This window comes from Chinchilla lanigera, unplaced genomic scaffold (assembly GCF_000276665.1).
Source record: "Chinchilla lanigera isolate Chin_1 unplaced genomic scaffold, ChiLan1.0 scaffold00021, whole genome shotgun sequence".
Lineage (NCBI taxonomy): Eukaryota > Metazoa > Chordata > Mammalia > Rodentia > Chinchillidae > Chinchilla > Chinchilla lanigera.
Window position 1 is genome coordinate 1,006,247 of NW_004955422.1, and position 20,780 is coordinate 1,027,026.

The window sequence follows — 20,780 nt, forward strand, 5'->3', positions numbered from 1 at the left end:
TGGACGGTGGGGCAGTGCCCCTCTGTGGAGTGGCAGAAGTTGGGCTCCGGTGTGGGTGGGTTGTGTGTGAGCCCCACTGGGCCTTCCCTATCCTTACAGGGCCCCAGGGAGGGGCAGAGAGGGAGGGCTGGGCCCACGGCCACTTGTCAGCCTGGAGTCACTGGGGCATCCATGGAGTAGCCGGGACCCTGAGCCAGGCTGCTGGGGCCACCTGACGGGACGCAGCCTTGCGGTGGCTCTGATGCGCTCTGGGCCTGGGGAAGCCTCAGGCTTCAGGCTGGAGCCGCTTAGGGACCAAGCCCCAGCTGTGGAACGGGGCAGAGGGACCCAGGAAAATGTGTGCCAGCAGTGGTGACACTAGCTCCAGAGAACACGGGCAGCTTTGCTTGGGCCCAGGGTGTGTTTGCTCTGGAGAAACCCCCACCTCCACCGCCTCAAGGAGCTTGAAGCCCACCTGCCTCAGCTTTCTCCAGTTGTGGGGGTCTAGGCCTCAGGCCTGAGCCTCCCATACCGGGGCTTGGACCCAGGGCTTCTGCACGGGGCTAAGTCGGCCCTTTTTAAACTTCAGGGTCTCCCTAAGTGCTGAGTTGCTCTGGGAGGGCTGGAGGGCTGGAACGTGCCATCTAGCCTCAGCCCCCCAGAATGCTGGGATTCCAGGTGTACCCACCAAGTCTGCACACGCTCCAACTGAGCAGGTGCTCGCAAGGGCCTGGGGAAACCGCGGCAAGGCCAGCAGCGTAGCCCTTTGTGGCCTGGGCCGGGGAAGGTCTGGGCTGTGCGTGGGAGGCGACCCCTCCAGTGCAGGTTCCACACGCGGCCGCCCCGCACCCGAGGCAGCCTGTGCCCCGCCCCGCCCTCCGCTGCAGACTCGCTCACCGCACACATGGGACTTTATTCACTTAGGGTTCCGCGGCGGGGCACACAGGACTTGGGGCGGGTTTGGAAGCTGCACTCTTGCCCACTCCTCCCTCTGCGCTCGCGCCACGGTGGGCGTCCGCCCAGGGCGTGCTCTCGGGTGGCACCCGAGCCCTACTCCTGTGTCCCCCTCCGCGGGGCGAGGTGGTTGGGGCCGGGGGCCAGCTTGGGGCTGCTGCTCGGCCCCTCGCCGGCAGGGGGCAGTATGGGGCGGGCGCCTCAAGTCTCCGACTCGTCCGTCTCCTCCGTGGAGCCGTCGCTCTCCGTGTCCACCTTCCGGGGGTGGTGGAGGGGTCTCCACGGGGACCCCACCCGGGGCGGGGTCCGGGAAGGCGGGCAGCCGGGCTCCGGGGTGGCAGTGACGGCGGGGGCCAGGCCGGGGACTTGGGCGAGCCTAGGAGGGGAGGGAGGGAAGAACCTGCCGGGCAGGAGGAGCCTGGCCCAGACCCGGCCCGGCTCGAGCACGTCCCGGACCCTCCTGGCCGGGGCGGGGCGCCCAGCAGCCGAGCCGCGCCGGCGAGGGTGGCTCCCACGAGGGGGCAGCATCTCCCCACGGGGCACTTACAGCCGCTCTAGCTCCTCGTCCATGGCCGGATCCTGCATCAGGTCCCCTTTGTCAGGCAGAGCTCCTAGGAGGCACCGGGGTGGGGCACGAGTCCTGACTCGAGGACCCCAGCCGGGCAGAGCCGGGGCCCTCACGTGCGCGGCTGCCCACCCCATCAGCACTGGGCAGGGCGCCGTGGGGCCCCTGGGAAGACGTAAGGAGCAAGGAGCCGACGGGCTGTCCGAGCAAACAGGGCACCCCCTCCCAGAGGCGAGGGTGGCTGTGAGCGATCAGTTCTGTGTCCCTCCGTCAGGATGACCCCACTTTGGAGACAGAGGGTAAAAAATGCTGTCCTGGGCCAGGAGAGTGGCTGTCCCCTTGTGAGGTCTCCTTCCCCGGTCTCGGGGGTGCTTTCCTTAGCTCCAGCCCTCCAGGTGCCTCTCGGATCCTGTGTGCGTGCGTGCGTGCGTGCGTGCGTGCGTGCGTGCGTGTGTGTGTGTGTGTGTGTGTGTGTAAGCTGGGTGTGCGGGTGGGAAGGTTATCGCCGCAAGGTGGCGCTCTGTGGCCCGGATCTGGCCAGAGCCCTCGCGCTGGTCCCTGGAGAGGACGGGGTTCAGTTTTGCACTTCTCCAAGTCTCTTCCCGGTGACCTTCCTGCCCCCTTTGGCTCTAGTTAGTGGTTTTCAAACTGTTTCATGGGACCCTCTAATTTTGGGGGGGAGGCGCCTCAGGGACGAAGGGGGACAGAGCCATCCATCCTACAGCAGGCTCCAAGCCGGGTATTTCTGTACCCTGGAGGTTAGGGAAGATCCAGCCCCACTCCGTGCTCAGAGCAGCTTTCGGAGCGGCCTCTGTAAAGTACTTCAAGCAGGCAGGCCGTGGTCCAGCTGCCGCTTAGCTTTTCCTGTCCCTTCCTAGCAGCTGTCATTGGTGGAAAGGTTGGAGGGGGGGAGTGGCCCAGGGATGGAAAGAACAGCTCGCCCCCACTTGGCTTCTTTTTTGTCTTTTTGAGACAAGGTCTTGCTATGCAGTTCAGGCTGGCCTTGAGCTCACTTTGTAGCCTAGGCTGGCCTCGAACTTGCAATGATCCTCCTGCCTCACCCTCCCGAGCGCTGGGATTACAGGCGTGAGCCACCACGCCCAGCCCCCCGCTTGGCTTCTGACTCCTCATCTGCTGCCCACCGACCTCAAAATAAGCAGTGACAAAAAGTGGCAGGCACAACCGGGGCCTTCCCCATTTCTTTTTGCGCTTTTTCAGATTAATCAGATTTTCGCACCTAGCTGAGAAAAGAAGGCCTCTTTCCCACACACACCTTAGCCCTGTTTCTAAGTGGAATTCGCTCTCTGCTGTATCATCACCAGGGCCACATGGAGACATCAGCCACCCAATGTGTTAGGCGCTCCTCAGAGCAGAGCCGGGATTCTGTGTGTGTGTGTGTGTGTGTGTGTGTGTGTGTGTGTTTGGGGGTACTCGGCTTCTCGTAGGGCAGGGCCTTGGGCAGACAGGCTGTCCCTCTGTGGGATGCCAGGGCTGCTTACCCAGGGCCTGGTTGATGCCAGGGTGCTTGGAGAGGGTCCCCAGGAAGCCATAGAAGGTCAGCCTCTGCACGCCGCTCAGGATCTCCTTGACTAGGGCCAGGGGTGGGCAGCTGAGGGGACACAAGCCCGACTCAGAGAGGAGGCCATGTGAGGGCCACGCTGGGCAGGAGACAGTGGCCAGAGCTGTGGCCGAGGGCAGGTGTGAGGGCGGCCCTGGCTGGGACCGGGAGGGGGGATGCTGCTCCTGCTGGTGCTGTCACAGGAGTGGGAGAGGGAGTGGCTACTGGTGACCACGGTCTCCTCTCCGAGGACACCAAGCTGGGCGTTGTGCGCCACATAAGCCAGCTGAGCCCCGCTTTCTGTGGGGCTGCTGGGAAGAACAAATGTTCTTTCTTTCGTAGGAAGTCAGGGCGGTCTGTGTCCCGGAAGCTGGCCGTCTACACTGGGTTGTACCAAGGGAAAGCGACCTAAGTGACTTGGCTGGAAGCCTTTGAGTCCCAGTCTGGTTCAGGAGCAGATGACCCTGTCCTAACTTATATCACGATCACCACAGGCCCTGAAAACCCTGGCCCGTCACAACACCCTCTCCGGAGCCCGGGCTGGGGCCGTGTCCGCGTGCCCTGTCCGCACCTGTACTTGTGCCGGTCACACAGGTTTTCCAGGCACTGGTAGAACAGCGACGCTTCCACTCCCTCGGGGACGCCAGCCTCACCCAAGGCGGGTCGCTGGCGGTGCAGCCCGCTGGACGACGTTGGCACGATCACCGTGTTGGGGTTCTTGCCCAACAGCAGGTCCTGGTAGATGGCAGCCACACTGTCCAGGAATTCTGGGACGGTGGGGGGGGGGGAATTCAGACGGGAAGGACATTGTGTGTCCCCCCTCCCCTCTGACAGCTCAGCCTCACAGTGGCGTCTGCTCAGTGCCTGCTGTCCCTGGAGCAGAGGCCTCAACACCTGCCACCCACCCTCCTATGGCAGCTGAGGCGCCCCCCTGCACGCCATTGTGCGCGCCCGCAGCTCTCTGCGCATGTCCGAGGCGGGCTTTCTGTGCCAGGACAGAAGAGCCCGTATGAAGCGGGGTCCTGCCTTGTTGGCGCCTCCGGAGTGCTATGTTTTGTTGGAAGGAGAACGGTGTGCGAGCTCCTGACCCTCAGCCCCGTCTCCCCAACCAGCAGAGCAGGCACACGCCTGGAGGAGACAGCCGGCTGCAAGCCGCGGGTGTGGTCACTGCTCTCAGATTCCTGCAGTCGGGCCTCCCACCTCCCCGCTGCCGCACGCTGCGCACCTCCTGGGCAGTAGGGGGACCGCTCCTTCCCCAGCGCCCCAGAGCTTCCGAGGCCAGGGAGAGCAGGTGGCGACAGCCGGGCCCCTGCCCTGCCCGGAGAGCCCCGCGCTGCCACCGAGTAAACACAAAGTGGCGCCTCCGGGAGGCGCGGGCTGGTGGGGCCCCGGCTGGCAGGAAGGCCCCCTCGTCTCCAAGGCCGGGCCGTGTTTACTGGAAGAGCCCGTCCGAACGAGTCTGTTTATGGCCACCGTCAGCAGTTTCTAAACCCACATTCCATCGCGTGTCGCCTGCGCGCGCTCCCGCACGCCTATTTTTATTCCACTTGATGGCGGAGGGGACGGAGGGGTGCAGTGGGGGTCTGGGAGTGGAGGGGAGGTGCAAGACAGGGCTGGCGTGCACTTATTAGAGGCCGTGTGAGCGGCTGCTTGTGCCCCGCGCGTGGGCGGGGGTCAAGGGAGCGGCAAGGAACCCCAGCTTTGGAGTCGGCCTCCTGCGCGGCCCAGCCGCGGCCCTCGGGCTGTGCGGCTTCGGCTCCTCCTCTCTCCCGCCCCTTGCACGGACCTCGCTCTTAGCGTTGCGGGAAGGGTTCGGCCGTGCTGAGCCTTGCACAGCGCAGGTCTGTGGTAGGCAGCGAAGGCTACTGGTGTCACTGTCACTGTGACGTAAAGGCGTTAGGCGCTGCGGGTTTCGGTGTCTTCGGGAGCCCAGAAGTAGGCTCTGCAGCCCGAACCTTGTGACCGCGTGCCAACCGGATGCCCTGCGAGTGCCCGCGGCAGTGCGCTCCCCCAAAGGCAGTGGGAAGGGAAGCTCCCTGCCAGACGCACGGATGGACAGGATAGGGGGCGGGAGCTACGTGGGGCCCAGGGCCTGCTCACCTGAGTAGTAAAACTGGATCTGGAAGGCGAAAAGGAAATCTGAGAAAGACATCAAGCAGTCCATGGCGTCGTCCATGAGCACAATCCTGAGGGCGAGGGAGCGGGGGAGAGAGAGGTGTTCCAAGGCCTCCAGCCAGCCCCGGGGCAGCAAGACATTTAGGAGAGGCCCCCCAAAAGTTCCTCCCAGTCACCTCACTTCTGTGACTGGACCCTGCCCCAAATGGAACTGGCCACCCTGTACGGAGGGCGGACTCCAGTCTGGTGGCCCCGGCTGGCGGCCAGGCGTGGGTTGGGGGCAGGGCAAACGGCGGGAGAGGTGCCCTGGTAATGCGGCCAGGGTTTCCCTTCGTTCCGCAGCGGGGACCATTTAGTTCGGCATAAGTGCAGCTGATCAGAAGAGGCAAAGAACAGCCAAGAGGTTTAGAGGGGCCTCGGCAGGTGGCGCTGAGATGTACTGAGCCCCCAAATGGCCAGCACAGTGTGTGGGACTCCGTCCCAGGACACAGCAGCCGGGGGACGGAGAGGGCCGTGGGGACCTGGCCCGAGAGAGGCTCTGGGGACGCCCCCGTCAGGGCCCCTGCTGTCCTTTCGGTCTCCATTCTCTCCCACCTCACAGGAAGTACCCACCGGACTAGCAAAGGGGCGCGACCAAGGCCACGTTTAGACTGCGCAGGCCACGGCGGGCCGGGAAGCGGTGGAAGTCTCCTCCCTGCGCTCCACCCCTGGGCCAGCCACCACCAGCCTCCTCTCCTGGAGGAACTGGCCCCCATCTGGGTCTCATGGGGTCCTTCTGGCCCTGGTGTTCCTTTTCTTTAAACACTTTTATTTTGCCGTCGTGTATTTTTCTAAGTGTCCACTTTCCTGTGTCATAGCTCCCCAAACGGCTGGACGAGCCGTGGACAGCGAAGTCACTGGCCGCCGGGGAGGGGGCTACGCGGAGTGCCTGCCCCACAGGCATGGGCGGTGCTTCGTCTCCAGAGGCAGGAAGTGGCTCCTGCCTGGTCTACCTCGAGATCACCACAAAACGGGTGCCGTTCGGGAGCGCCCTGCTACACGCTGGCACTGTGCGAGGTGTTCGGCCCCGGGTAACACTACCCCACGGCGGGCTACGAAGGTCTGGTGATTACCTCAGCTACAGGGGACGGCCTGCATTTCTGCCAGGCCCCACGGCCTCTCGGACAGGGAGAAGCTTCTGTGGCTAGTTTAATTCTTTTTCTCACCTCTGTTGTAGGGTCTTGGGGAGAAAGCAAGCTGCCTCTACTGCTAGGCCGCATTGTGAAAAATCCAGCATTAGAAAATGCAGACCCGCGAGAAAGATGCAATGCTGCCAAGGGCCACAGGGGGGCGCCCTGGTCCCGCCGCCCGTGGCTCTCTGGACAAAGGACCCTCCACCCTACCCTGCGATCCTCCTAACCTGAGGAGGACCAGGCCGCCCAACGGAAGAGGGAGGAGAGGGCAGCCAGGTGCAAAGACATCCAGACCACAGGCAGGGAGAACCTTTCCTTCCTTCCCCTGGCAGGGCAGCCTGCACCCTGCACCCTGGAGCCCAGAGCGCCAGGGGCTGTGTGTGTGTGTGTGTGTGTGTGTGTGTGTATGATCTCTCATTTATCACCTGCCTGGGGCCCAGGGCCCCTCCTTTCAGCTGTTACCTCCATTTATTATTTGTCTCTTTATTCTTTTATTATATTGTGATGTAACTAAAATACTGTAAAATTCACCTTTTAAAACTGTGTAATTCAGGGCTGGGCATGGTGGCGCACCCCTATAATCCCAGCACTCTGGTGGCTGAGGCAGGAGGATTGTCTCAAGTTCAAGGCCAGCGTGGACTATATAGTGAGACCCTGTCTCAAAAAACAAAAACCGAACTCCCCCCCCAAAAAATAAAAGTGTGATTTAGTGTGTGTTAGGATATTCAAAATGATGCAACTGCCATCTCTTTCTAATTCCAGGAGTTGCCAGTAAGCCCTGGTCATTCGTAGCCCTGTGACAGGGGTGTCCTGCAGCCGCCCTGCCCCACTGAGGTTTTCCTGCCTCAGCTACAGCAGCACCCCTGAAACCCACACTGGGCACAACTATGGTGTCCTCCAGCCTCGAAGCAGGCTTGTAGCTTCCTGCCAGGGGCGGTTCTTCCTTTGAATATTAGCTCCCTCTTTGTTGCTCTTTGATTGTCTTTTTTTGAGACAGGGTCCTGCTGTGTAGTTCAGGCTGGGCTTGAACTCACTGTGTAGCCCTGGCTGGTCTCAAACTTGCAGAGATCCTCCTGCCTCAGCCTCCAGAGTGCTGGGATTACAGGATTGCACCATCACACCCATGGTGCTTGATTTTGGTTTTAGGCACAAATACAATACGCACACAAGCTGCCTGCATGTGTGAGCAGCGCAGCCTGGCACTGGGTTTGGTGAGGCTCGCTGGTGGCCAGAGGGGCTGCTCTTCCCAGGTGCCCTTGCAGCCCTGGGGGAGGCACTGCGAGCCCGAGCCGTCGCAGCACACGGTTAATTGTGGCCCACTGGTAGCACTGCCAGCTCTGTGGACCAGGAGCCCTGAGAAGCTGCTGGGCAGCAAGAGTTCTGTTTCCTGGTCGCTCCCGTAACTGGTGCTGGGCGTCGAGACCTGGCCCGTGAGTCTTTCCCGTACCTGGGTGTCTGCCCGTTCCTCTTAACTGAGTCCCTGTGACCAGCCGGTGCCCTGCCACTCAGGCCCAGCCCCAGCCTTCTGTATCTATTCTGAGACGGTCTCACGAAGTCGCCCAGCTGGTCTCCACCTTGTGATCCTCCTGCTTCAGCCTCCTACGTAGCTGGGGTTACCATTATGCACCACGGGCTTGCCTCAGCTTTCCCATATTGATCAGATTTGGGCCAGATAAGCTCCCCAGGCCTCCTTTTGGGCTTCAGGAGGAGGCTGAGCAGGAGATGCTGCCACCCCACAGACGATGCAAGCCTCCCGCCCTGGGAGAGGGTGATGGAGGAATTTAAGCTCTGCAGGGCAGGGAAGCCCAGTGTACTCTGTTTTTTTTTTTATTTAGTTTTGTTTTGTACCAGGAATCGAACTCAGGACCTTTCGCTTGCCAAGCAGGCACTATGCCACTGAGCTAATCCCTGGCCCTCTGCTTTTTTCCCCTCAGTACTGGGGATTGAAGCCAGGACTTTCATAATGAGCTTCATCCTTACTTTAAAATATTTTATTTTGTCACAGTCTCACTAAGTTGCTGAATTGCCTGGGCCGGGCTTGGATTTGCAATCCTCCTGCCTCAGCCTCCAGGGTGCTGGCATTACAGACACACCCGAGCCGGGCTATGCTCTCTGTCTTTGTCTCTGCTGCTTGCATAACTGACACTTACACAGGTCAGGAGGACCAGTGGGTGGCTGAGGGAGGCAGACGGAGGCAGAGCTATCTTTTGACCCTAGCAGGCTGTGTGAAAAGCTTTGGCGGAGGGCTTTTCCCTCGTGAGCAGTGACACTGGGCGCCACAAAGCCACCTGGGTGGCAGCTTTCCTCACCAGCAGCGCCGACTGCTATTCCGCCCAGCCCGACACCTGGGGCGTCCCAGTCACCCTTCCTGTGCCAGCCCGTCACTCCATCGCCGAGACCCGTCACTCCAGCCCCCGGCTGCCCAGCCCCCGCCTCCTTCCCGGCACTGCCCTCGCCTCGTCTGATCGAGGCGCCACCCTCACCGTGGTCAGGCAGATCTTTCTGAAATACAAGTGCTGACCTTTACCATGCTGCTCAGACCGTGCCTGCGCTTCCCGCTGCCCTCAGCACAGAGGTCCCGTTCTTCCCTGGGGTCGGAGCACCCCAGCCGGCTCCTCTCAGCGCCCGGGTACACTCGCCTGGTCCGGCTCCACTGACCCCAGCCCCTGCCCGGTCCTCCTTCCCTGGGGCCTGCACCTGCCCGCCCCTGCCCCTCCTCTGACCTGCTCTGTCCACGCTCCGTGAGTGAGAAGAGGTGACAAGGGACATGACATCCTTCTCTGGGCAGCATGTGCAGGAGGGACAGACGTGAAGGGGGGGCAGGGCTGCTGCAGACAGATGTTCCTGCGGAAGCCTCGTGCCTCAAACTTCCCGGGGGCGTGGGTTAATGCCACCTTGGGAAGGGGCCGTCTCGAGGGCTGTGGCTGCAGGAGGCTGTGTCAGGTACGGAGAGGGGCCCTACATCCCTGTCCTGCCTGAATCTCAGCACAACTTCGAGCTGGGCAGGGCAGGAGCTTCGGGTCTGCCTGTCCTCCGCGACCCGCCAGCCCCAGGCTGGGGCCTCCGCCCCACAGACAGCGCCTTCATCGTGGCCGCAGCGTGTCCCCACCAGAGGCAGGGATGGAGGCTGGCGGCCCGGCCTTCCTGCCCGAGGCCCCACTGCAGTGCCAGCTGTGCTGACACCTGGAGGGCCTGGCGCCTGCTCTGAAGCAGAGCTGGAGAGCTGCTGCAGCTCGGGCTGAGCGGGCCCCGAAGGCCAGGCCTCAGGTGGGTAGAGGGTCCTGGGACGAGGGGAGGCCTGGGTTCGACCATGTACAGGGCGGGGCCAGGACAGGCAAGGGCCTGAAGACAGCGCTTGGCAGGGCCCAGGCTAAGCCCAAGGGGCCTGGCCGCTCCCCTCCCGTCTCCCCGAGCTGCCAACAGCTGGGTGGCGGCTGGGGACAAGCCTGCGCCATGGGAGCAAAGCTCCTCGCCCCACCCTACCCAGTCACCAGCGGCCACGTCCCTCGGGGGTCGGCGTCCTGGCCAGGGGAAGGAGGCGGGACCCAGCCCCAGTCCCACTGCCCCCGCCACGTCACCCTCTGCCGGGCCTGCTTCCCCATCAGGAGGGAGCAGACCACCCCAGGTCTTTTGCAGGACTTCTGGGCAGTGCTCACGTGCGGCACTCTGCCGGGGTACACGGGCAGCCAGCCTCTGCTGCCGCCCCTTGCGGATTCTGGCTGCTTTCCGAGCTAGAGGAGCCCAAAACTGGGAGTGAAAACCGAGCTCTGCGGCCGCTGGCTCCGAGCCGGGCAGAGAGGCCGCAGGCAGAAGCCAGCTATTCCGTTTCGGGCCCACTTCTGGGGGCCGCCACCCACCTTCCACCCAGGCCCAGGAAGAGGAGGCACCTTGCATGGCTGCGTCCTTCGTCCGCAGGCCCCGCAGGGCTCCCAGCCCACCTGAAAGTCTGTTCTAAGGTCAGGGCCAGGAGAGGGAGCAGCGGGAACCCACCCCTTCCCCAGCTGGGCTGTGGGGATACTTCATGAGGGTCACCCCTCTTCCGGACTGCGTCAGGCCCTCTGATGGCCCGGATAACCAGCCTGTCCCTCCCGGGCATCGCAAGCCCACTGCCCTGTGAGGCCTGAGAAGTGTGGCCCACAGGCCGGGCAACACTGCAGTGCTGATAACGGTCAAGGTCATTTGGGCTCCGCGTCAGCACTGTACACGCCCCACTCATCTCCCAGGCCAGGGCAGGAGGCTCGGTGAGCGCTGCACGAGAGCTCAGGCTCAGAGGGCAGAAGGCAGCGACCCAGGTCCTAAGGCGGCACAAGGCCAGCACTCAGAGCCCCGCAGCTGCGCCTGGGTGGCGGCACCTTCCTGCGGCCCCGGCTGGCCTGGCCTGGCTGTGGGCCTAGTCTCCATCAGCTGTCCGGATGCCTGCTCCCCTGCAAATGGCCACTGGCCTTGCTTCCCTGGGGGCCTCCTGGGGAGCCCGCAGCCCTGGAAGAAGGAGACCTAGACCGAGAGGGCCGGAGGGGCTGGAAGGCTGTGCCGCCCTCCTCTGTCCCCCTAGGCCTCTGAGTCCAGGCCCCGGGTCGGCACTGGTGAAACCAGCTGCACTTCCGTTTTCCCTGTCTACCTAAATCCTGCCCGTCCTTTTTGATCTCGATGAAGTGTTTAAAATCTCAGGTTACAGAGAATAACAACTCCTGGCCCCCACAAGCTCACTGTACAGGCATTAGTGTTCTGCCACCCTGGCTTCTGTTTTTAAAAGCTTGGTAAATTAGTGTTCAGCCACCTGCACACCCGAATCTCGTTCCGTTTTCCCCCGGGGAAAGGGATCTATGGAACCCGGAGGCTTAGCATTCCTCTGTGCGTTTTACACCACAGCAGCTTTTACAAATGTCTATACTCTTTAAACAGTAGGCCAGCTGCAGTGGTGCACACCTGTAATCTCAGCCACTCCAGAGGCTGAGGCAGGAGGGATCACAAGTTGGAGGTCAGCCTTGGCAATTGAGTGAGATCTCGTCTCCAGAAAAATGGGCTGGGGATGTAACTCAGTGGTAAAACACCCCTGGGTTCAGTCCCAGTACTCCTGAGCTACATCCCCGGCTCTTTTTAAAATGTTTAATTTTCAGACAGGGTCTCGATAAGTTGCCCAGGCTTTCTTCCACCTAGCAATCCTCCCATGCCTCTGCCTCCTGAGTAGCTGGGATTACAGGCATGTGCCACTATGTCCAGCTGGGTTATCAGACTCCACCAATTTGAGAGATGTGAACTGGCATCTCAGTTTAGTTGGCAGATCTTTAGAGCTTGAGCATGAAACTACATCCAAATGTTTATTGTTAGCTACTGCTCTATGTGTTGCTTGGGTTTATCTTTGGACTATTTTTCTACTGGGGTTCTTTCTATTTTTCTTATTGGTTGGTAGGCACTCTCTAAAAAACTTCTTGAGACCAAAATGTACAAGGGGTGGGACGTAGCTCAGTGGTAGAGCACTTGCCTAGCACGCATGGGGCCTTAGGTGCAATCCCTAGCATCTAAAAAAAAAAAATTCAAGAGTAATGTGTTGATTGGGCTTAAGAAGAGAAAAGCTCTGGAGACAGAGCCGGGAGCGCAGAGCAGTGGCGGGGCACTGCCTGGCGTGTGAGAGGCTGCGCGTTTGCTCCCCAGCACTGTGCCAATTTTTTTTTTTTTTTTGTCCTGGAAGCTAATACACGAGAAATATCCTCTTCCGGCCTCTGGTTTGTCTTTCAGCTTTGTTTATGGTATTTTAATCCGCTGGTAGTCCAGCGGTTAGCGTTTGACACTTTTACAGTTGTGGCCAGGGTGCGACTGGCCTTTGGAAAGGAAGTCCCTGCTTCCTGGGTGGTATTGCGCCTCTCTGGGATGGCCGCTCCTTTACTCCTTCTAAGGCTGTTATAGCTTTCACATTTCCGGTTTGGGCCTGTGATTTAGGTGACTCTGGCTGCTGGATACTGCATGAAGTCGGGATCTAATTTTACTTTTTCGTGTGTGGATAACCATCTGCGTGTTCACCGCTTCCAGAATTGCCTCTGACCAATTGTTGTGCAATATTATTACCTTTTTATAGGCCGTTTTAAAGCGGTGTGACTCTGCACTGGCCTGTCCAGTGTGACCCATCGTCTTACGCTGGTGCCACACTGTTTGCATTTTGGTGGCCTCACAGTCAGTCAAGTTCATCTCCCCCTCACGGCAGAGCCTTCTGTGTCTCCGGGTTATGTAATGCCTGCTGCTCTATCTGTTTGTAGGTTCCTCCAGGGCTGGGACAACATCTCTCTGGTCACTGTCACGGCCCCTTCCACACGGCACAATGACAGCATGTAACAGGCACTTAATAAATGTTTGGTGAGAACCAGACGAGGTGGCATAGGCTTGTAATCCTGGCACTGGGGAGGCTGAGGCAGGAGGATCGCCATGAGTTCGAGCATTAGCATCATCTGTGGATTTTTTAGAAATAGGAATTCTTGAGTCCTCCAGACCCCTGGACTCTGGGGAGGGGGCTTCAGGTGACTCTGCATGCTTCAGGTTGAACTTGGGGCCGAGTGTCCCAGCCCCATGGCACTGGGCCTTGGATGGCTTACAGGTGTGACGGTCCCCTTGGCCCAGCCGGGAGGAGGCCAGGGCCACCACAGGCAGTTTGCCTTTACCTAATGTCTTTGGTGTATATTGTTTTCTGAACGTTGCAAAATGAAAACAGGCCAGATAGCATAGCCTGTGGGAACTCTGGAGCTTCTCATTTGTTTTTAAAATCTGGTAACAATGACAGCAACATTACTATGACAGCAACTGCTTATTTACTAAATGTTTGCAATGTGCTAAGCCATGCACATATTGTTGTTGTTGAAATCTTGCAAACACCCATGGCTCGTTACTGTTCCCCCCACTTTACAGACTGGTAGACAGCTCTGAGAAGTTGGGAGAGACCAGCAGGCCTTGCGGGTAAAGGGTGCAGGTGGGAGGTGCCGCAGGCTGCCTGAGGCCTCGGCCCGAGCGCCTGTATTCCAAGGCCGCTACCACCACGTCTAAGGTGGTCTGGGAGTTTACTCTGCACCAAGCACTATTTGAAGCCTATCACATACTTCTCTTTTTTTTTTTTTGGTTTTCTTCCGGTACCAGGAATTGAACTCACGACCTTGAGCTTGCCAGGCAGGCGCTTTGCCACTGAGCTAAATCCCCAGCCCCCTGTCACATACTTCTCCATCCATCCTTCCATCTGTTATTATCCCCACTCTACAGATGAGGACCTGTGAGCCACAAAGAAATCAACTAACTTTTCACGGGCACAAGCTATTCATTTGGGACCAGGGTTTAAACCCAGCAAGTCTGGCTCCCTTCACGTGCCTTTTTTCTGGCATTAGGGTTGAACCAAGAGACTGCACTGAGCACACCCACAGCCCTTTTTTTTTTTTTTTTAAATTTTTGAGACTCGGTCTTGCTAAGTGGCTACATTACCCAGGCAGGTCTCTAACATTTGATCTTCCTGCCTCAGCCTCCCAGAGTGCTGGGACCACAGGCCTGTGCCACTGGTCTTTGTGTAGTGCTGCTGCAGGAGAGCATGAGCAGAGGGGGTCTTGGGGCTGCTGCCTGGGGTCTGCTTGCTCCCCGCTTTCCTGCCTTTCTGGAGCACGCCTGCTGCCCCGGCCTGGTGGACCGATGGCGCAGACGCCAGCCCTGCCCAGCACGCCCTACCCAGGCTCTGCTTCCCAACTGCTGGCCTGGGACCACATTCCTCCTCACACACAGCAGCCCCAGGAGGACGCCAGGCTGCCCTGCAGGAGGGAGCCGGGGGTTGGGGAACGGACCCACAGCTGTCTGGCCAATGCCTGGGCACGCGTAGGGGAAACTGGGATCCGCCCTGCAGGACAAAATGACAGCGCTCCACATCAGGGCGCTTTCTGGGATGGCTACAAGTTTTCTGTACAGGCTGGCGTGGAGGAGAGAATGGCCCAGGGGAAGCAGGGTTGACCTAATAAACTCGCCGCCTTCCAAATCATCTCAGGTGGCCCAGCCAGGCCCTGTGGGCTGTGCCTGCACCCCGCAGTCCCCTCGCACCACGGTCAACATAGCTGGCCAAGGTGCTGCCCCCCTCAGGGAGAGGAACATGGCTGGGCCGGGCGAGAAGCCTTGCACTGATGACGGTGAGGCCTGCGCACTCGCACCCCACCTAGTTCTGAGCGGGGAGCACTTGGATTCCGTTCTCTGTGCTCGCACCCGTTGGCGCATCCGGAATGGCTGGGGAGGAGGGCGCCCGCGCAGCTACCAGGAAAGGGGGCCAGCAGCTACTCTGGGGGACAGAAACCAAGACACAGTCCCACGAGAGGGTGGAGGTGGCAGTGACAGGTATCAAGTGAGTCCCTTTTCAATTAGATGCTGTTCCAGGAGGGATGGGAGCTCTCAGTCGTGAGTGGGTCTCCAGCGTGCAGAATAATTCCTCCCGAGAAATCGACACTCAAGAAATATCTGGAGAAGTGATGATTCATGCTACTATAAGGGTGAACATGCAAACTTCACGCTAAGCGAAAGAAGCAGTCGTAAAGGACCACATTTTTACATGATGCCACTGACCTGAAAAGCCCAGAACAGGCCAATTGAGAGGCAGAAAGCAGCGGTTGCTAGGTGTGTGGATGAAGGGGGATTGGGATGGAATGGCTGAGGCTGCATGGTTTCTTTTCTTCTCTTCTCTTCTCTTCTCTTCTCTTCTCTTCTCTTCTCTTCTCTTCTCTTCTCTTCTCCTCTTCTCTTCTCTTCTTCTCTTCTCTTCTCTTCTTCTCTTCTCTTCTCTTCTCTTTTCTTTCCTTTTCTTTTCTTTTCTTTGAGACAGGGTCTTACTATGTAGCCCAGGCTGGCTTCGAACTCTCAACAATCCTCCTGCCTCAGCCTCCTGAGTGCTGGGATTACAGGCATGAGCCATCATGCCTGGCTGGGGTTTCTTTTCAAACTAATGATAGTGTGCCTAAATTGATTGGGTAATACATCCACAACTTTAGAAACATACTAAAAGCCACTGAATTTTATATTGTAAGTGGGTGAAACATAAGGTATGCAAATGATATCCCTCCAAAACTGTTAAAAATAAATATTTGGTGAATACATGAATGAAATCTGAATAGAACTACAATTGTGGGTCCTGGTTGTTATAGTTACTGGGAGCTGCAGACGACTGGGGCTGTGTAAAATACCAGCCAAGGATGTTCATTCACATGTTTACCCACGTGTGCACTCATTCATTCATTCATTCACTCACCCACTCAGCAGATGGGTGTGAAGGGTCCAGCTCACACCTAGGTACTATGCTAAGTGACAGTGATTCAGCAGTAACAAGCCTGGGACAGGTCTGGCCTGTTTACCTGGAGCACACGCATTCCCACGGCTCCCAGTGTTTGTTTAGGGATTCTCCAGTCATACTTATATTCGCTAAGTCCAGTCTTTTTTTTTTGGACAGAGTCTCCCCATGTAGTGCAGGCGGGCCTTGAACTCACCATGTAGCCCACGCTAGCCTCACACTCCCAGCGATCCTCCTGCTTCAGCTTCTCCAGTGCTGGGATTATAGTGTGCACACCAACATGCCTGGTTTGAATTTTTCTTAAAATGATCTAAGCCCGATGAAAAACAATTTAATGCTAACTCCACTAGGCTCTTTTAAATTGCAAGAAATAACCTCTCATGCTGTTTTTATTTTTCAAGCTAAGAGAAATAAAATCTAAAGTTTTGGATTGCAGAAAAATCAAACTGATTAAAGCTGAACTACGGTTTCAGGGTGACCAGCCTCTATTGGGAAATGTAAGATCCCCTGAACATAAGGGGAAAAGTCCTACAAAATGCCGGGTGTGCAATCACCGAACAGGTTTTGGACTCGACCAAAATGAGTTCAGGACTGCAGAGCACCAGCATCCCGCCCAGGGAGAGGCTGCGTTGTGCCTGGAGGCGATGAACTTTTCTTCTTCCAAGTTGGCTGGGGGCAGTGGCACGTTGAGGGGCACAAGGGGATTCTAGGAGCAGCACAGCTGATACATCTCTGGTTTCAGGGGGTCACGCTGCCAAGCAGTAATGATGCCAGGACACAGGCAGGAGCCCACAGAGACCGGAGTGCTCTCTGGCTCTGCTGCTGCAAGCTCTCGGTAAGCCCCCACAACATCGTTGACCTCTCGGAGCCTCAGTAAAGTGAGAAGTAACTTTCAAAAATGAGGATTAGGTCAGATAAACCTTCACATGGAACTGTGAAGGTACAGTAAATGATTTCAGTGTGATTTAGAGGACGTGGGTGTGGCAGTTAGGGTGGGGTGTCAACTGCATCGGCTTGGGATCTACCCAGAACTGGTGGGGTAAGCTGCTGGGTGTGTCTGCCTAGGTCATGGAATGTGGCCTTGGGCTCTAGGTCTAGGTCCTCAACCCCCTCTTCTCTGGTGCTGTCCCACACTCAGCTTCCTGGCCATCATGAATTGAGCTGCTCTGCTCCACCAGGCCCTTCCGCCATGATATTCCTGCCTTGGAGCCAGCTGACCAGCTGAATTCCCCCAAACAGTGAGCCAAATGGACCTCTACTCTTTTAAGAAGATTTTTTTTTTCAGGAAGATTTTTTTTTCTCCATAGTTCTGTGGAGAAGGACATTCTTTAGTTACTCTTTCAGTGTATTGCCTTGGGCCTGACCAAGCCATGATTGTTGCGTTCCAGAGGAAGTCTAGCAAAAGCATTTTGCTAGAAAATGCAAGATTGGTGGAAAGGACAAGATTGCAGTACCTGTGTCCTTGTTAAAAAGCCATGGGGCCAACATTAAATGCTTTGCTGAGATATGCCCAGAGGAATGATAACATGATGGCTAACTAGTCTCATTCCTACGATAATTGAATTATATTATCCTTGCTAAAACAGTTGCTATCCTCCCATTCCTCTGCTGCCTCCTTTGTTCTTTCTCAATAAAAGGTTACTGAAAATGGTAATCCCAGCTTCAGTCTTAGAGGCTGCTAGCCCCCTGACCCCAGAATTTTGCCTCTCTTGTATTTCTTTCTCCTCTTACTTTTCTATTCATCTGCAGGTACCTCATTCTCGGGACCTGTTCACCCTGGACAGAAATGGATTATTAATCCGACATATTTCCATTTGCAACCCAAGCTCAGGTTTTGTGTTGAATGTACAGGCCTATAATTCTAGCTAATCAGGAGGCTGAGGTGGGAGGATAGGGAATTTGAGGCCAGCCTGGGCAATTTAGTGAGACTGTATCTTTAAAAACAAAACTAAACCAAAAAAGGGCTGGGGATGTAGCTCAGCGCTCCTTGGGCTCAATTCCTAGTACCCCCCATCCCAAAAGTGAACTGAGGTACCGTTCCACTACTTCATTTGGTTAAAAACGAGAAGGACAGTGAATCAATCACAGAAATGAGGGGCTCTTAACTGCGCCTGCGAGCTCCTGGTCTGGACTCCCCCTGAGAGCCTCCTTGTAGCGCACATGACACATCTGCCCTCCTGGTTTGCCGTTTTACCCCCTTCCTGCCTTGCCAGCCCCCAACCTCAGCTGTCGTCATCACGTCACTGCCCACTCCTGTCCCTTTCTCAGGGTGTCCTCGCGCGTGTCTGTGTGTGCACGCGGGCGTGTGCGCGGACCCCCTCGCCTCACAGCCCTCCTCCCCTATCTTCAGACCTCAAGGCTCCCACGGAGACTGTGAAGGTTCGCTCCGCTCCCTTATGAAACGCCGTTATGTCAGAGACCCCAACAGAACCCTCTCCGGTACCAATTTCTCCCACAGTGAGTGTTTTGGCCGGCAGAAGGCCGAGGGCTGGGCTGGCCCGGCAGTTGGGGAGCCGTACCTGGCTGCTTTCTGGGTGAGCTCCAGCGGGAAGTCGGGGCACAGCAGCTGCAGCAGGCAGTGGTACTCCCTCATGGTCAGCAGGTCTAGGGCGAAAACACAGAGGAGCACGTTAGGTCTCTAATTCCTGTCGCTGTTCTCGCTCTTGTTGTTTCATGTCTTCAGACGCAGCCTGGGGAAAGCTGCTCTATTACTTATTTATTTTTATTTTGAGATAGGCTCTTGCTAAGTCACCAAGTTGCCTAGCCTGAGAGCTTGTACTTGTGATCTTCCTGCCTCGGCATCCTGAGGGCTGGGATTAGACCTGTGCCACCATGCCCAGCTGAGCTGCTCTTTCAAAGTGTGTCCATGTTAGGGGTGTGGAGCCACTAACATTTTTTTTTTGTACTGGGAATCGAACTTACAACTTTCTGCTTGCCTCAGCGCGGTGCTGCTGAGCTGTATCCTCGGCCCTTGGAGCCACTAACTTCTGGGGTGAGATTTTAATATCAATATTCCTGCAAAGCCTTTCCTGGGTGGAGGTCCCCAGTTATGACACTTTGACCAAAGGGCCGAGAAACACTGAGGTAAGACAGGACACCGGAGAGGGGCCTTCACGGGCCTCTGACTTGGCTTCCTGGGATAGAAACATCTGGAGGAATGAGTCATTTGAGAGCTGGGTGAATGTGCGGAAGCCTCTGGCACGGTAACGCTCACCCCCACACGGCCAGGGCCCATGCACAGGCTGTCCAGAGGCCGAACCAAGGCAAACAGGCTTGGGTGCGTGGAGAGGCGGACAGCAGCGCACCGACCACAGACCGCGTCACTGTCACCCAGCACTGCAGCGGCTGGCTCCTCGGACGCCCGCACAGGGCTCTGGCCACCCTATTCCAGGAAGCCAGGACAGAGGTCCAACATACACAGTCCGGGCCACCAAATCACTCCTGATAGCCCGAGGTGCTGCTTGGGAGAGAGCGGCCAGGAGGCCCTGTGGTCCGGATTTGCCAAAGAGGCAAATCTCAGAGGTTTATTGGGATCCCAAGGGATAGAAAATACGCTGGTGCTTAAGAGTTGTTTTTTATTGCTTGTCCTAAAGCCAAAAGATTTTGGATCAGCTGGCAGCTGCAGTCTGTAAGCATTCCCACGCACCATTTCAAACCTGGAAGGGCAGCTGATGGGCGGGCAGGAGCTGTGGCCCTGGAGCCTCCTCGAGGGGAGGAGGGGCGAGGGAAGGTGACACACAGGGCACGGCCACATCTGGGGAGGAAGATGATGACGATCACAGGCACTTGGTATCTACAGCCAAAGTTAGCCCAAGCCACAGGAATCCAGAGCTCCTGCCCCGCTCCTCTGGTTCATGCTTTTCCAAGACAAAAACCCCAAATCTCCAGGGGCAGGCCTGAGTTCCTACCGCTTTTTCATCAAAGCTCGATTCAAGGTGGGGGCAGAGAGTTAAACTAACCACATGGCCAAAGTCAGGGACACCAAAGAACAGATTCGGCGTCAATGGAGGTCAAAGGATCAGGGTGGCTTTTGCGGCCTTTGTCTTGGCCGCAGCGAGCTGTTCACTTTCCTCTCCTCCCTTGCTGACCCCGGGCATGGGGCATGGCCTGGCAGGAGGTCTTGATCTTCAAGAGAGGGAGGAGAAGCCACTCAGGGACTCACACGTCCGGGTGAGGAACAGCAGAGGTGAGAGAAGGGAGAAAATCCACGGACATTCACCCTCACAACTAATAAAGACAAAGATACAGATGCCGCAGGCCAGGGCCCTCGTTAGCATCTTGATATTATTCTAACTCATGTACTTCAAATACTTACTTCTCAAGGGCAGAAGAATGATTCACAAAAATCCCTTTGTATCTCAGGCAACAAAAGGCTCTCAGAAATACTAAAAACAGAATATATCCTGCCCCCCACTTCCGGAACTTGACTCCCAAATGTTAAGCGAGGAAGGTAGTCACGTAAAGAGGTTCACGATATCGCAAGTAAATAAATGACTTCTAATTGTGTATGAGAGAGAAAGCAGTTCTAATTCCATTGTAGTAATGGCCAGATAATATCAAGAGCAGCTGATCTCCAGGGAGAGCCGCTCCTGGCCCTCGGGACTGGGAGACGGGCAGGTGGTAAGACGGGTTCCCAGCTCGGATGAGCAATGGAGCCTTGCCCTTTCTGCCCCACAGGCTGGGCTAACAGTGTGGCCTGTGCCATTTCCAGAGTGCTTCGGGCAAGTGGCGCCATTGCTGGGTCGCAGCAGCTGACGTGCAGGGAAGGTAAGACTTGCTGTCTATGCTCGAACTATGCTCCAACGCAAGCGTAGATGCTGTCTAGAAAGCACCCAGCAGCTATCTAGAATGCAGTGACACCCACGGGAGCTGTCTTAGTTGCTTTGTTTTTTGATCCTGGGGACAAACATGGGAGAGGACAGGCGCCCGCTCAGAGAGGTGTTTCTGGCTGTGTTTGAATGCAGAAGCGCTGTCAGTGCTGTCTGGAAGCCATCGGGCTGCACAGATTCCTTCCCGACACTCTGCCACCCCTGCCTGGCTCCTGGCTCCCGGCTCCCAGCTCCCGGCCCAGCCACCGCCGTGCAGTTGGGCTCTTAGCTCTCGGGCCCTCTGGGATTTCAAAGGCTCTTCTCAGCAGCCTTTTGTGCTCCA

The 20,780-nt window shown here is 57.4% G+C and overlaps 1 protein-coding gene across 6 annotated transcripts in view; it reads right to left on the reverse strand.

Annotated features, from left to right (window-relative positions):
• The window catches only part of LOC102029188 (chromosome unknown open reading frame, human C11orf49), a 173,188-nt gene that overhangs the window by 306 nt on the left and 152,102 nt on the right, over positions 1-20,780 (reverse strand). For 2 of the 6 annotated variants that reach the window (XM_013513932.1, XM_013513934.1), the window contains exons 5-10: positions 18,149-18,233; positions 5,157-5,242; positions 3,628-3,823; positions 2,998-3,107; positions 1,481-1,544; positions 873-1,309 (exon numbers count right to left, since the gene is read on the reverse strand). In XM_013513932.1, the coding sequence (XP_013369386.1) occupies positions 1,135-1,309; positions 1,481-1,544; positions 2,998-3,107; positions 3,628-3,823; positions 5,157-5,242; positions 18,149-18,233 (716 nt within the window). In that variant the 3' untranslated portion in view covers positions 873-1,134. Of the gene's footprint in view, positions 1-872; positions 1,310-1,480; positions 1,545-2,997; positions 3,108-3,627; positions 3,824-5,156; positions 5,243-18,148; positions 18,234-20,780 lie in introns of those variants that run through there. The other 4 variants (XM_013513931.1, XM_005384000.2, XM_013513933.1 and 1 more) reach the window with 2 other exon arrangements.